General features: G+C 46.5%; 1 protein-coding gene across 2 annotated transcripts in view; it reads left to right on the top strand.

Moving 5' to 3' along the window:
- APOM (apolipoprotein M) overlaps nt 1–13,534 on the top strand; it is a 44,317-nt gene extending 30,783 nt beyond the window's left edge. For both annotated transcript variants that reach the window (XM_040323095.1, XM_040323094.1), the window contains exon 6: nt 13,438–13,534. In XM_040323095.1, coding sequence (XP_040179029.1) covers nt 13,438–13,460 — 23 coding nt within the window. In that variant the 3' untranslated portion in view covers nt 13,461–13,534. The remainder of the gene's footprint in view (nt 1–13,437) is intronic.
- The last annotated feature ends 514 nt before the right edge of the window (nt 13,535–14,048 follow it).

Raw genomic sequence — 14,048 nt, 5'->3', positions numbered from 1 at the left:
CACCGTATTTGCGCAGCGGTCTTACAAGCGCACTTTTTTAAAAAAAATAAGACAACAATAAATTTGGCCCAATTTTTTAATACATTGTGAAAGATAATGTTACGCCGAGTAAAATGATACCCAACATGTCACGCTTAAAAATTGCGCCCGCTCGTGGCATGGCGTCAAACTTTTACCCTTAAAAATCTCGATAGGCGAGGTTTAAAAAATTCTATAGGTTGCATTTTTTGAGCTACAGAGTAGGTCTAGGGCTAGAATTATTGCTCTCGCTCTAACGATCGCGGCGATACCTCACTTGTGTGATTTGAACACCGTTTTCATATGCGGGCGCTACTCGCGTATGCGTTCGCTTCTGCGCGCGAGCTCGTCGGGACGGGGCGCTTTAAAAAATTTTTGTTTGTTTTCTTATTTATTTTTATTTATTTTATTACTTTTTACACTGAAAAAAAAAATTTGATCACTTTTATTCCTATTATAAGGAATGTAAACATCCCTTATAATAGAAAAAAGCATGACAGGTCCTCTTAAATATGGGATCTGGGGTCAAAAAGACCTCAGATCTCATAATTAGACTAAAATGCAAGAAAAAAAAAAATTGAAACTGTCATTTTTTTCAAATGACAAAAAAAAAATGTTTCTTTAAGAGGTTTTGACGTCACTTCCGCCCAGCAGAGCTATGGGGACGGGCGAAGGAGATTTTTCCTTCAGTCTCGTCCCCAGTCAGCAGCCGAACGCAACCGATCTCCTCCGCCGCTACCGACGGCTCCGGTAAGTGGCGGAGGGCGCGGGAGAGCGGCGGGAGGGGGGGCCCTCTCCCGCCACCGATAACGGCGATCTCGCAGTGAATACGCCGTGAAGACCGCCGTTATCGTGTACAGGACCGCTGACACTAAAGATGGATACCTCGGTTGTGGCAGCAGCTGCTGCCGTTACCGAGATATCCATCTTTAAAAAGAGGACGTACATCGTCGTGCGCAGGTCTGGAAGTGGTTAAGTAAGCCTATAAGGCTAACCTATAGGAAGTGTAAATTACCTATAGGATAAGGTGACCAGATTTTTTAAATTAAATCCGCGGACAAATTATTATTATTTTTTTTTTTACTTTACTTTACTTTACTTAATCAGCAACTCTCTGCCCGTCACCCCCCGCCTTACAGCCTGTCAAGTCTTATGCCGCGTACACACGATAATTTTTCAGTATGTTTTTTCGGCATGTAGAGAAAACAACGTTTTTCCAACTTCATCATTAAAACGACGTTGCCCACACACCATCGTTTTAAAAAAATGCTCTAGCAAAGCGCGGTGACGTACAACAGTTCTCTTCACTGGAACTCAGGGGCCAAGCCCAACCCCTGAAAAACAACCCCACAACATAATTCCCCCTCCACCAAATGATTTGGACCAGGGCACAAAGCAAGGTCTATAAAGACCTTGGATGGACGAGTTTTGGGGGGAGGAACTTGACTGACCTCACCCTGATAGCCAGGCTTTCTCATCCACATCAGCGCCTGACCTCACAAATGCGCTTCTGGAAGAATGGTCAAACATTCCCATAGACACACTCCTAAACCTTGTGGACAGTCTTCACAGAAGAGTTGAAGCTGTTATAGCTGCAAAGGGTGGGCCAATTTTATATCAAACCCTACGGACTAAGAGCTGAATTCAGGTAGATGCGTGCATTTTTACGGCGGCGTAGCGTATCGTATTTCCGCTACGCCGCCGGAAGTCAGAGAGGCAAGTACTGTATTCACAAAGCACTTTCCTTCTAAGTTACGGCGGCGTAACGTAAATGGGGCCGGCGTAAGCGTGCCTAATTCAAATGAGGATGAGGGGGGCGTGTTTTATGTAAATGGGTGGTGACCCGACGTGATTGACGTTTTTTACGAACGGCGCATGCGCCGCCCGTGTACATATCCCAGTGTGCATTGCTCTAAAGTACGCCGCAACGACGTATTGGTTTCGACGTGAACGTAAATTACGTCCAGCCCCATTCACGGACGACTTACGCAAACGACGTAAACATTTCAAATTTTGACGCGGGAACGACGGCCAAACTTAACATTGACTAGGCCACCTAGGGGGCAGCTTTATCTTTACGCCGGCGTACCTCTTACGGAAACGGCGTATCTTTACTGCGACGGGCAAGCGTATGTTCATGAATCGGCGTATCTAGTCATTTGCATATTCTACGCCAAACTCAACGGAAGCGCCACCTAGCGGCCAGCGTAAATATTGCACCCTAAGATACGACGGCGTAGGAGACTTACGCCGCTCGTATCTTAGCCTAATTTAAGCGTATCTGGTTTCCAGAATACACTTAAATTTAGGACGGCGTAGATTCAGAGTTACGTTGGCGTAAAGCTTTCTGAATCTAGCTATAAGACTCGGATGCCATTAAAGTTCATGTGCGTGTAAAGGCAGGCGTCCCAATACTTTTGGTAATATAGTGTATCTATATAGTTCAGCTTTAATTTTCTAGTTTTCCAACCAGACCGCAACAAAAAAAACACCTGATAGAGGCTCTGATGTTTCCACATCTCTACGTTTTGACTAGAGATATACTTTATTATAAAAAAGCAAAAATTCTCTGCTTCTAATATCCGGTGCAAAGGCGGCACCTGATTCACAGCCACAACAGCTGCCAAGAGTCACCCTAGCTCCAGGGCTTTCTGAGAGCATTGGTCGATTGCCTCAAAACACAGAAGTGCCTAAAAAAATAACTTCCTTCTCTGCGCCCTTTGTACGGCTGAAATGTAGCGTGCCGACGGCACTTGGCATCTTGCTTAAAGGTGCGCCAAAGGGACAACCAACACAAACCAGTGAAAACACAATGGGGGTTATTTACGAAAGGCAAATTGACTTTGCACTACAAGTGCAAACTATGGCCCAGATTCTCGTAGGAGATACGACGGCGTATCTCTAGATACGCCGTCGTATCTCTGAGTCTGAGCCGTCGTATCTTGGCGCCTGATTCAAATAATCAGATACGCCAGAATTTGTATAAGATACGACCAGCGTAAGTCTCCTACGCCGTCGTATCTTAACTGCATATTTACGCTGGCCGCTAGGGGCGTGTACGCTGATTTACGCCTAGAAATATGTAAATCAGCTAGATACGCCAATTCACGAACGTACGCCTGGCCCGACGCAGTACAGATACGCCGTTTACGTTAGGCTTTTCCCGGCGTAAAGTTACCCCTGCTATATGAGTCGTAGATGAGGCGTACCAATGTTAAGTATGGATGTCGGAGCAACGTCGAATTTTTCACGTTTTACGTCGTTTGCGTAAGTCGTTTGCGAATAGGGCTGGGCGTCATTTATGTTCACGTCGAAAGCATTGGCTTCTTGTGGGTTAATTTGGAGCATGCGCACTGGGATACTTTCACGGACGGCGCATGCGCCGTTCGTAAAAAGCGTCATTTACGTGGGGGGTCACAATAAATTTACATAACACACGCCCACATCTTCCACATTTGAATTAGGCGGGCTTACGCCAGCCTATTTACGCTACGCCGCCGCAACTTTGGTTTGAGAATACTGCACTTGCCTGTCAAAGTTGCGGAGGCGTAACGTAAATAGGATAAGTTACGCCCGCACAAAGATGCGCGCTTCTACGTGAATCCGGGCCTACAAGTGCAAAGTGCACTTGAAATTGCACTGAAAGTTCACTTGGAAGTGCAGTCGTTGTAAATCTGAGGGGTAGATCTGAAATGAGGGGAAGCTCTGCTGATTTTATTATCCAATCATGTGCAAGCTAAATCACTGTTTTTTATTTTCCTTGCAAGTCCCCCTCGGATCTACAGCGACTGCACTTCCAAGTGCACTTTCTGTGCCATTTCAAGTGCACTCTGCATTTGTAGTTTGCACTTGTAGTGCAAAGTGGATTTGCCTTTCGTAAATAACCCCCTATGTGTGCGCTTTCTACGCCATTGTCCCTTGGAGAACACAACCCTCGCCACATCAGATGTTTTCAGATTTGGATATAGAATCCCATGTAAACATACAGAGAACAGTGCTTCTTGTTCTCTCCGCTTGTTACACACGCCTGCCCCCAGCCTGCTGGCAAGACATAAAACAAACTCTGTAGCCATGAGAATAAGACAATTATTGTCATGTCTTCCCACAGATAACAGCCGAGCCAAAGAGTTCTCATGTAATCCAACAGACAAATCCGTTTATGCAAAAGGGAGCATTTTACAGTTTCTTAGATAAGATGTAAATAACCTGATTAGTATACAGTACATCCGGAAAAGTATTCACAGCGCTTCACTTTTTCCACATTTTGTTATGTTACAGCCTTATTCCAAAATGGATTCAATACATTATTTCCCTCCAAATTCTACAAACAATACCTCATAATGACAACGTGAAGAACGTTTGTTTGAAGTCTTTGCAAATTTATTAAAAACAAAAAGTCCCATGTACATAAGTTGTAATGGATCAGAACCGCAGTGGGGCTCAGGTTGGATGTCTGCTGCTGCTCCTAATTATGAAGTGTGGATGTATGTGCACGTCAGGAGTAATCACACTGGCCCAGATTCAGGTAGCCTTGCGCTTTTTTTACGTAGGCGCAGGGCACCGTTTTTGCCCTGCGCCCCCGCAAATTTTCTGCGCTACCCGCGATTCACGGAGCAGTAGCTCCGTAAATTGCGTGTGCGCTCCGGCAAAATGCCCGGCGTAAGCGTGCGCAATTTAAATGATCCCGTAGGGGGCGGGAATCATTTAAATTAGGCGCGTTCCCGCGCCGAGCGTAGGGCGCATGCTCCGTCGGGAAACTTTCCCGACGTGCATTGCGGTAAATGACGTCGCAAGGACGTCATTTGCTTCAAAGTGAACGTGAATGGCGTCCAGCGCAATTCACGATTCACTTATGCAAACAACGTAAATTTCAAATTTTGCGACGCGGGAACGACGGGTATACTTTAGCATTGGCTGCCCCTGCTATTAGAAGGGGCAGCCTTACGCTAAACACGCCGTACACAAACTGAGTACGCAGGGCGCGCGTACCGTAGTGAATCAGCGTTAATATGCAATTTGCATACTATACGCTGAGCACAACGGGAACGCCACCTAGCGGCCATCGCAAGAATGCAGCCTAAGATATGCGGGCATAAGAGCCTTATGCCACGCATATCTTAGGCTGCAGTCGGCGTAACGAGGTTCCTGAATCAGGAGCATTTGTTACGCCAGCGCAAGTAAGCAATTGCGCTGCGTAACTATGGTTACGCAGGCGCAATTGCTTCTTGAATCTGGGCCACTGACGTCTGCTCAGTTCAATTATTGTCTTCCTCATCTCTGTTTATTGCAGGGCAGTGCTCAACCTTTTAAACACAAAGAACAATAGAGTACACGTCACTACTTTGTAAATGTGGTATAGTCTAGAACAGGGGTCTCCGAACTGTGGCCCTGGGGCCGAATGTAGCCCTTTGCTTGCCTTTATTCGGCCCTTGGGGAACTTTTCCTTACACTGTTACAAGACACTATTCCTCCCTCTGATACTAATGATGGGGCAATATTTCTCCCATTGACGCCAACGATGGGGCACTATTAATCCCACTGGCCCCAACGATGGGGCGCTATTCTCCCCTATGACGCCAATGATGGGGCTCTATTCCTCAAACCAACACCAACAATGGGGCACTATTAATCCCACTGACCAGCGGCGGCCAGTCTGTAAGGGGCGCAGGGACACCGCCCCCCTAATCTCCATGCACGGGCCCCTAATCTCCATGCGGGTGCCGGACGCATAGCTTTCTACTATTTTTATTATTTTTTGAAGCACATGATTAGAGCCTGAAGCTCTAATTGGCCTAAAAAAGGTTGGGCTTGGGGCACAGAGCACTGTGCCCCGAGCCTACTCACTTGTGTCATTAGCGAATCAACATTCGCTATTGTCTTCCTGCTTCTCCTTCCAGCCAATCAGGACAGGAAGTGGGTCTTAAGACCGAATTGACCTGGAGGAGAAGTCGGGGAAGCCGCCCGCAACCTGGATGGAGTAAGTGTGGACCTGGTGGGGGGGGGGGGTTATTTGTCGCCGCCCCTCCCCCCAAAAAAATGGAGCACCAGCTGCCACTGACACCAATGGTGGTGCATTATTCCTTCGTCTGACACCAATGATGGGGCACTACTAATCCCACTGACACCAATGATGGTGCACTGTTCCTTCTACTGACACCAACACTGGGGCGCTATTTCTCCCATTGACACCAATGATGGTACCCTATTCAGCCCATTGACACCAGCAATAGGGCACTATTCCACCCCCTAATACCAAAGATGCATTGTTTACTCCCACTGATGCAAGGATAATTTTTACTCCCGATGACCACAGTTCGACCCCTGGTCTAGAAGACACATCTTAGTTGGCTGAAATTCAGGAACTTGATTCTTGAAGCTTGGTTGTCGCTTGTTCCCTCTTTACTTCCTCATACCTCCAGGGCATAGTCGGCAAGTAAGGAGTTGCATAAAAACATGTATACAAGTAAGAAAATAGGCATTTTGATCATCCTTGAGATGTTTCTACAACTTGATTGGAGTCTACCTGTGGTAAATTCAGTTGATTGGACAGGATTTGGAAAAGCACACACCTGTCTATATAAGGTCCTACAGTTAACAGTGCATGTCAGAGCACAAACCAAGCCATGAAGTCTAAGAAATTGTCTGTAGACCTCCGAGACAGGATTGTATGGTGGCACAGATCTGGGGAAGGGTACAGAAACATTTCTGAAGCATTGAAGGTCCCAATGAGCACAGTGGCCTCCATCATCCAGAAATGGAACAGGTTTGGAACCACCAGGACTCCAGGACACCAGGAGTGGGCCACCCGGCCAAACTGAGCGATCGGGGGGGAAGGGCCTTAGTCAGGGAGGTGACCAAGAACCCGATTGTCACTCTGACAGAGCTCCAGCATTTCTCTGTGGAGAGAGGAGAACCTTCAAGAAGAAAAACCATCTCTGCAGCTCTCCACCAATCAGACCTGTATGGTAGAGTGGCCAGATGGAAGCAAATCCTCAGTAAATCCTTAGTAAAAGGCACATGACAGCCCACCTGGAGTTTGTCAAAAGGCACCTGAAGGACTCTGAGACCATGAGAAACAAAATTCTCTGGTCTGATGAAGAAAAGATTGAACTCTTCGACCTGAATAGCAAGTGTCATGTCTGGAGGAAACCAGGCATCGCTCATCACCTGGCCAATACCATCCCTATAGTGAAGCATGGTGGTGGCAGCATCATGCCGTGGGGATGTTTTTCAGCAGCAGGAACAGGGAGACTAGTCAGGATCAAGGGAAAGATGAATGCAGCAATGTACAGATACATCCTTGATGAAAACCTGCTCCAGAATGCTCTGGACCCCAGACTGGTGCAAAGGTTTGTCTTCCAACAGGACAATGACCCTAAGCACCAGTGCCGGCCCAAGACATTGTGCTGCCTGGTACCAAGAATGAAATGCTGCCCCCCCCCAAAAAAAATTACGCCCACCAAAATGCCCCCACATCCATTATTTTATATCATGATAACTAAAGTGGACCTATCATGGCTCTATACATGTATATAGGAGTATAAAAGGGACCTGTTATGGCTCTATTCATGCAATTAACCCCACAGTGGAGCGGAGAGCGTAACGGGCGGAGCGGTTGGGCGGCAATTAGCCGCACAGTGGGGTGGAGAGTGGAGCTGGCAGAATTGGATGGCGTGCAGGCAGGAAATTTGCTGCCCCCCTGAAAGTGCTGCCTGGTACAATAGTACCATCGGGTCCCATGGTAGGGCCGGCCCTGCTAAGCACACAGCCAAGATAACAAAGCAGTGGCTACAGGATAACTCTGTGAAGTGGCCCAGCCAGAGCCCAGACTTAAACCCGATTGAACATCTCTGGAGAGATGTGCAAATGTCTGTGTACCGACGCTCTCAGTCAGAGACAATGGCTAGGTGCATTGACGTACAGTGAATATCAGAGCAGCTGGCCATTGTCTCTGATCACCGCCACAGCAGTTCAATGTCACAGCTACGGCGGCCGAAAGCAACAGGAAGTTAAATTCCTGCGATGGCTGAGGATCAAAGCATCTAAGCCATGGCATGTGTACGTCCCTGGCTGCTGCCTCTTCATCTAAAGGAGGTAGTGCAGTGGCGGCACTACCAGGGTAACAAGAGTGGTACTTGCAACTGGGCCATGGCCTTCTGTCACCGCCGTGGCTCCCAAACACGGCGGGAAGGGGGACGCTGCAGAACATGTGAAAGGGTTCCACCGCGGGACCAGCTCTGTTCACATTGATGCGACACCAAATTGTGCGACTTACCGGCAACTTGCTTGAAATTTCCTTGCGACATTTGTGATTTTACATTCTATACTACTCCGTAGGAGTAAAGGGTCCTGGGATCAGTGGGAACGGCATCAGGCTTAGAGGGAAGGGCCCCAGGACCGGAGGAAAGGGTCCCAGGGACCGATGGAAAGGGCCCCAGAGGACAGCTGAGCCCTTCATGGTTTCTTACACGGGGGCACTGATGGATCAAGTTCCTCCTCTGGGGTAGTGGTTGGGGGGCAGTAAAAGCGCAACTCCATAGCTGAGTTTTACCACCCCCCCAACCTCCCACTTGAGTCCTAATACTTACAATACTAACATGCCCATTAGGAGCCTGTACCAGTTACAAATATGGGAGATGACGTTGCTGCTGACCTGTTTTTTTGAAAGTGCAAGGCAAGCTTTGGGGCTGCGAACTTTATATTGACTTTGCTTTTTACTTGGTCATTGACCAGGGTCAAGCATGTAGCTATGTGTGCACACATGCATTTTACAGGTCAGAGACTCACCAAATAGTGGCAGAAGGAAAACGTTGAAAGATTTGGAGTTTTGCACAACAAGTTATGAATGGAATCTCCAATATTTCTGTCCTGACAGAATCTAATGAGTACCTGCACCCACCATAACAGCCAATCAGATTGAAGTTTTCTTTGGTTTAGAAAAGTCAGAACAGTGAAGGACAAATTCTGATTGCTTGCTAAAAAAAAAAAAAAAAGGTTTCTTACTTTTTTTAAATCAGGGGAAAGTCTTACCTGCTTTGGAGCACTTAAAGGGTTATTTCATAAAATAGGACTCCTGCTACTGTAGATACTTCACTATACAGATACTTGTATTCCATCCAACTATAAATGGCCCCCTTGGCAGCATTTACATATGAACAGTCTGCCAAGTGAGATTAAACATCGAGGGACAAGGGTGCTTCTGGTGCTGGACAGGGAGGGATCTGTACATAAAGTGTACCTGTAAGAGCAAAACTGTAATATATTGCAGTTTACCTGTACTTAAAGCGGATGTCCGCTGAAAAAAAAATTTATCAAAAGCCAGCACCTCCAAATACTGCAGCTGCTGACTTTTAATATTAGGACACTTACCTGTCCTGGAGTCCAGCACCATCCGCAGCAGAGGACGAGCGATCGCTCGTCACTCTGCTGCCCCCTCGCCAGGAAGTAAAGCGATCCCGCTTCACTGCCCCGTTCCCTACGGCGCATGCACGAGTCGCGCTACGCCTGCCGATTGGCTCCCGCTGTGTTCTGGGAGCCGAGTGTTCCCAGAACACAACGGGGGGGGGGGGCGTCAGGTGACGTCATGCCCGCAGTTTACCCAAGACTGTGTGGCGGGAAGTGGGTGCAAATACCTGTCTTTAGACAGGTATCTGCACCCCCCCTCCCCCCTGAAAGGTGTCAAATGTGACACCGGAGGGGGGAGGGTTCCGATCAGCGGGAGTTCCACTTTAGGGTGGAGCTCCGTTTTTAAATGTGATTTCTGAATAATTTTTTGTTTTTCAGTCTTTTTTCCTATATTTTGTTATCCTGCCAGTAACACACTTCCTGTGCTATGATGGTAACCTCCACTTTTTGTGGTGAATCTATTGAAGTGCTGCTTGGCACCCTAGGAAAGAAAGTATATCGAGACTACAGATCACCTCACCTCCGCAACATGGTGGGGAGATGTTCTGTATTTCACAAAGGTGCACTGGTCAGAGCAGGGGCGGACTGACCATTCGGGCACTCGAGCACTGCACATCGGCGTGCGGCGGTCGGCAAGCGGTTAAGTGGTTAAACTTCCCTCATTTACAGAATGAAATTCATTCCTTTGATCTAAAGAACAAAATGTTACAATGTTTATAGTTAGCTCGGGGGTAAGGAATGTTGAGAAACTTGGCAGACTGCCTGTTTTTCGTTTGTTTTTGGACAGCTGTGGGCTTGAGCAGAGAATTCTCTGTAAAGAAAGAATCTGGAAAAGACATTGTTAAAGCGGAGCTCCACCCAAAAATTGAGCTTCCGCTTTTAGCACCGTTCAGGGGGGAGGGGGGTGCAGATACCTGTCTAAGACAGGTATTTGCACCCACGTCCGGGAACAACTTGTGCGGCAGACACGCCCCTACTCGTCTCCTGGGAAATACACTGTTCCCAGGAGAGAGCTGGGACCAGTGACGGTGCGGCGTGCTACTCGCGCATGCGCAGTAGGGAACCGAGCAGTGAAGCCGCAACGCTTCACTTCCTGGTTCCCTAACCGAGGATGGCAGCAGGTGCAGCCGCGGAACGGGCGATTGCTCGTCCTCGGCTGTTTTCCACTGCAAACTTGAGTTGGCACTGCTATGGCCATCAGGGTAAGGGGGTCAACTGACCACCAATGCTAAGGGACTCCACATATTTCACTACCTGCATTTCTTTTTTTCTAATTATAGGTATTAGTTTAATTTCTTTAATTTGTACTAAAAATTATCTTGTTGTACAGGGCAGTAGAATGTTAAAAAAAAATATATATTTCTTATTCCTTCTAATGTAACATGTGCTGTAGATATTATCAATTTTAGCGGGGGTTCCCCAAGATCTGAAAATTATCTCAAGAGTTTTTCCCAAAGTTTTTAACAAAGTCTGGCGTGTATGTACTGTATACTGTATATGTCTGTTATGTTTAACCTGCCAGTTTTCAAGCATGCGAGTTCAGGCACAGAGCCAAAATAGCGCTGGTACAAGATGAGGCAAGCAGGCATCACTGAGTCACAAATGCCACTAATAAGTCAAATATCTTTGTATGGGGGAAAGTTAACACTTCTCAAGATGCAGTTGGAACACACTTTCATTTCATAATGAAGGAAGAATTCCAGGCATGGCAACTTTTATAGAGTCACATTGGGCCAGCTTGGGTCAGTCTACATATGTATGTGCCATATTATTGGAATCTAGGGTTGCCATTATTCTCTCAAGCCAAACCCGAACACTTCAACCACTTAAAGCGGGGGTTCACCCGAAAAAAAAAATTTAACATTAGATTGAGGCTAATTGTGCGAGGCTAATCAATGCAGTACTTACCGTTTTAGAGATAGATGTTCTCCGTGGCTTCCGGGTATGATCTTCGGGACTGGGCGTTCCTATTTGATTGACAGCCTTCCGACGGTCGCATACATCGCGTCACGAGTTGCCGAACGTTGGTGCGGCTCTATACGGCGCCTGCGCACCGATGTTCGGCTACTTTCGGAAACTCGTGACGCGCTGGATGCGACCGTCGGAAGGCTGTCAATCAAATAGGAACGCCCAGTCCCGCAGCCCATAACCGGAAGCCGCGGAGAACATCTATCTCTAAAACGGTAAGTACTGAATTGATTTAAAAAAAACACCCGATTCTGCTTCGCACAATTAGCCTCAATCTAATGTTAAAAATTGATTTTTTGGGTGAACCTCCACTTTAAGCCCGGACCATTTTGCTAGCCAAAGACCAGAGCATTTTTGTTGCGATTCGGCACTGCGTCGCTTTAACTGACAATTGCGCGGTCGTGCGATGTGACTCCCGAACAAAATTGGCGCTTTTTTTCCCACAAGTAGAGCTTTCTTTTGGTGGTATTTGATCACCTCTGCGGTTTTTATTTGTTGCGCTATAAACAAAAATAGAGCAACAATTTTGAGAAAAATTCTATGTTTTTTACTTTTTGCTATAATAAAAAGCCCCCAAAAATGTATAAAAAACATTTTTCCTTGGTTTAGGCCGATACGTATTCTTCTACATATTTTTGGTAAAAAAAAATTGCTAAAAGCGTATATTGATTGGTTTGCGCACAAGTTATAGCGTCTATTTTCCTTCAGACTTTAGGGGGGCCGGATTGTGGCCAACAGGGGCAGAAAATGTCATGGGCCCATCATCAGTGAGAATAAATATGGCCTCAGGGTTGGTGGTCAATAGGAGTGGTGCCCCTATAGTAGGAGGAATAGTATCCCATCATTGGTATCCATAGAAGAAAAAATGCCCCATTGTTGGTGTGAGTGGGAATAATAGTGCTCCAAGGGCCAGATAAAGGCTACCAAAGGGCCACATCTGGCCCTTGGGCCGCAGTTTGGAGACCCCTGGTCTACAAAATAGGTGCATAGGAGATATTCACTGTACCTACAGGTAAGCCTTATTATAGGTAGGTATTTGTAGGTATAAATCACAATCCAGACTGCTTTTGCTGATAGGTGTCCCTCATTCCCATTTAAAAAAAATTGGGAGGTATGTTACCAGCATGTCTTTGGACTATAGTAGGAAACCCAACCAAGCAAAGGAAGTCCACGCAGATAGGCCCAGATTCACAGAGATCGGCGTATCTCTGTGCGGGCGTAACGTATCACATTTACGTTACGCCGCCACAAGTTTTTCAGGCAAGTGCTTTATTCACAAAGCACTTGCGTGTAAAGTTGCGGCGGCGTAACGTAAATCACCCGGCGGAATTTTAAATTCGGCGGGTAGGGGGCGTGTATCATTTAAATGATGCGCGACCCCGCGCCGAACGAACTGCGCATGCGCCGTCCCTAAAATATCCCAGCGTCCATTGCTCTAAATGACGTCGCAAGGACGTCATTGGTTTTGACGTGGACGTAAATTACGTCCAGCACCATTCACGGACGACTTACACAAACAACGTAATTTTATAAATTTTCCACGCGGGAACGACAGCCATACTTAACATTAACTGCGCCTCATAGTGCCAGGGTCAACTTTACGCCGGGAAAAGCCTAACCTAAACGTCGTAACTTTACTGCGTCGTTCGGGAATTTGCGCATCTAGCTAATTTGCATACTCGACGGGGAAATCGATGGAAGCGCCACCTAGCGGGCAAAAAAAAAAAAATTGCAGTTAAGATCCGACGGCCTAAGAGACTTACGCCTGTCGGATCTACTGAATATCTATGCGTAACTGATTCTATGAATCAGTCGCATAGATATGACGGCGCTAGGCAGAGATACGACGGCGTATCTGGAGATGCGCCGTCGTATCTCTTTTGTGAATCTGGGCCTATAGTGTCCATGGCTGGACTCAAATGGAGGACTCCAGTGCTGCAAGGTAGACATGCTAGCCACTATGCTGTCTGTAGAATGTACCTATTCTGTGTATACATTTCATGGTGGAATAACATGATGCAATTCTTTTTTCTTTTTCTTTTTTAGAATACTGTCATCTGAATGAATGAGCTTACAGCTTCAATATACTGTATGGTTATATTTTGGAAGAACCGAAACAATAAACTGACTGAATGTAAATCTATATTGTGTCCATTAAATCCCTGTGTGTTTTTTTTTTCAATTACTTCTCCTGTTATTGTGCTCATTTTTGATAATCCGTATTTAAAAAGAAAACATTTTATTTACTTACGGTTCTACGCACATTTTAAAAATGCTGCTTGTACCTATCTGCAGGGTTAATTTAGCTCTTGAAACAGTTTCAGATTATCTGGTTATAGCAGCGTATATCACCCGAAATACAGCACAACATCCCAGGTTAAATAGAACAAAAAGAAAAGAGTACAGTGGAACCTTGGTTTAAGAACAACTTGGTTTGAGAGCGTTTTGATTTGCGAGCAACTTTATTTTTAAATTCTGACTCGGTTTGCGAGTGTTGAATCGCAAGACGAGCAGAATTCAAGCTAAATAGGCCTGCAGTACTTAATTTGGCCTGAGGTACGGGGGCGCAGAAGCCGAGCAGAGCCAAAAATAGGCCTGCAGTACCTCATTTGACCTGAGGTACGGGGGCGCAGGAGCTGAGAAAAGCCGAACATTGG

Source organism: Rana temporaria, chromosome 9 (genome assembly GCF_905171775.1).
Source record: "Rana temporaria chromosome 9, aRanTem1.1, whole genome shotgun sequence".
Lineage (NCBI taxonomy): Eukaryota > Metazoa > Chordata > Amphibia > Anura > Ranidae > Rana > Rana temporaria.
The sequence above is the reverse complement of the archived record's forward strand: the minus strand, read 5'-3'. Positions and strand labels throughout refer to the sequence as shown.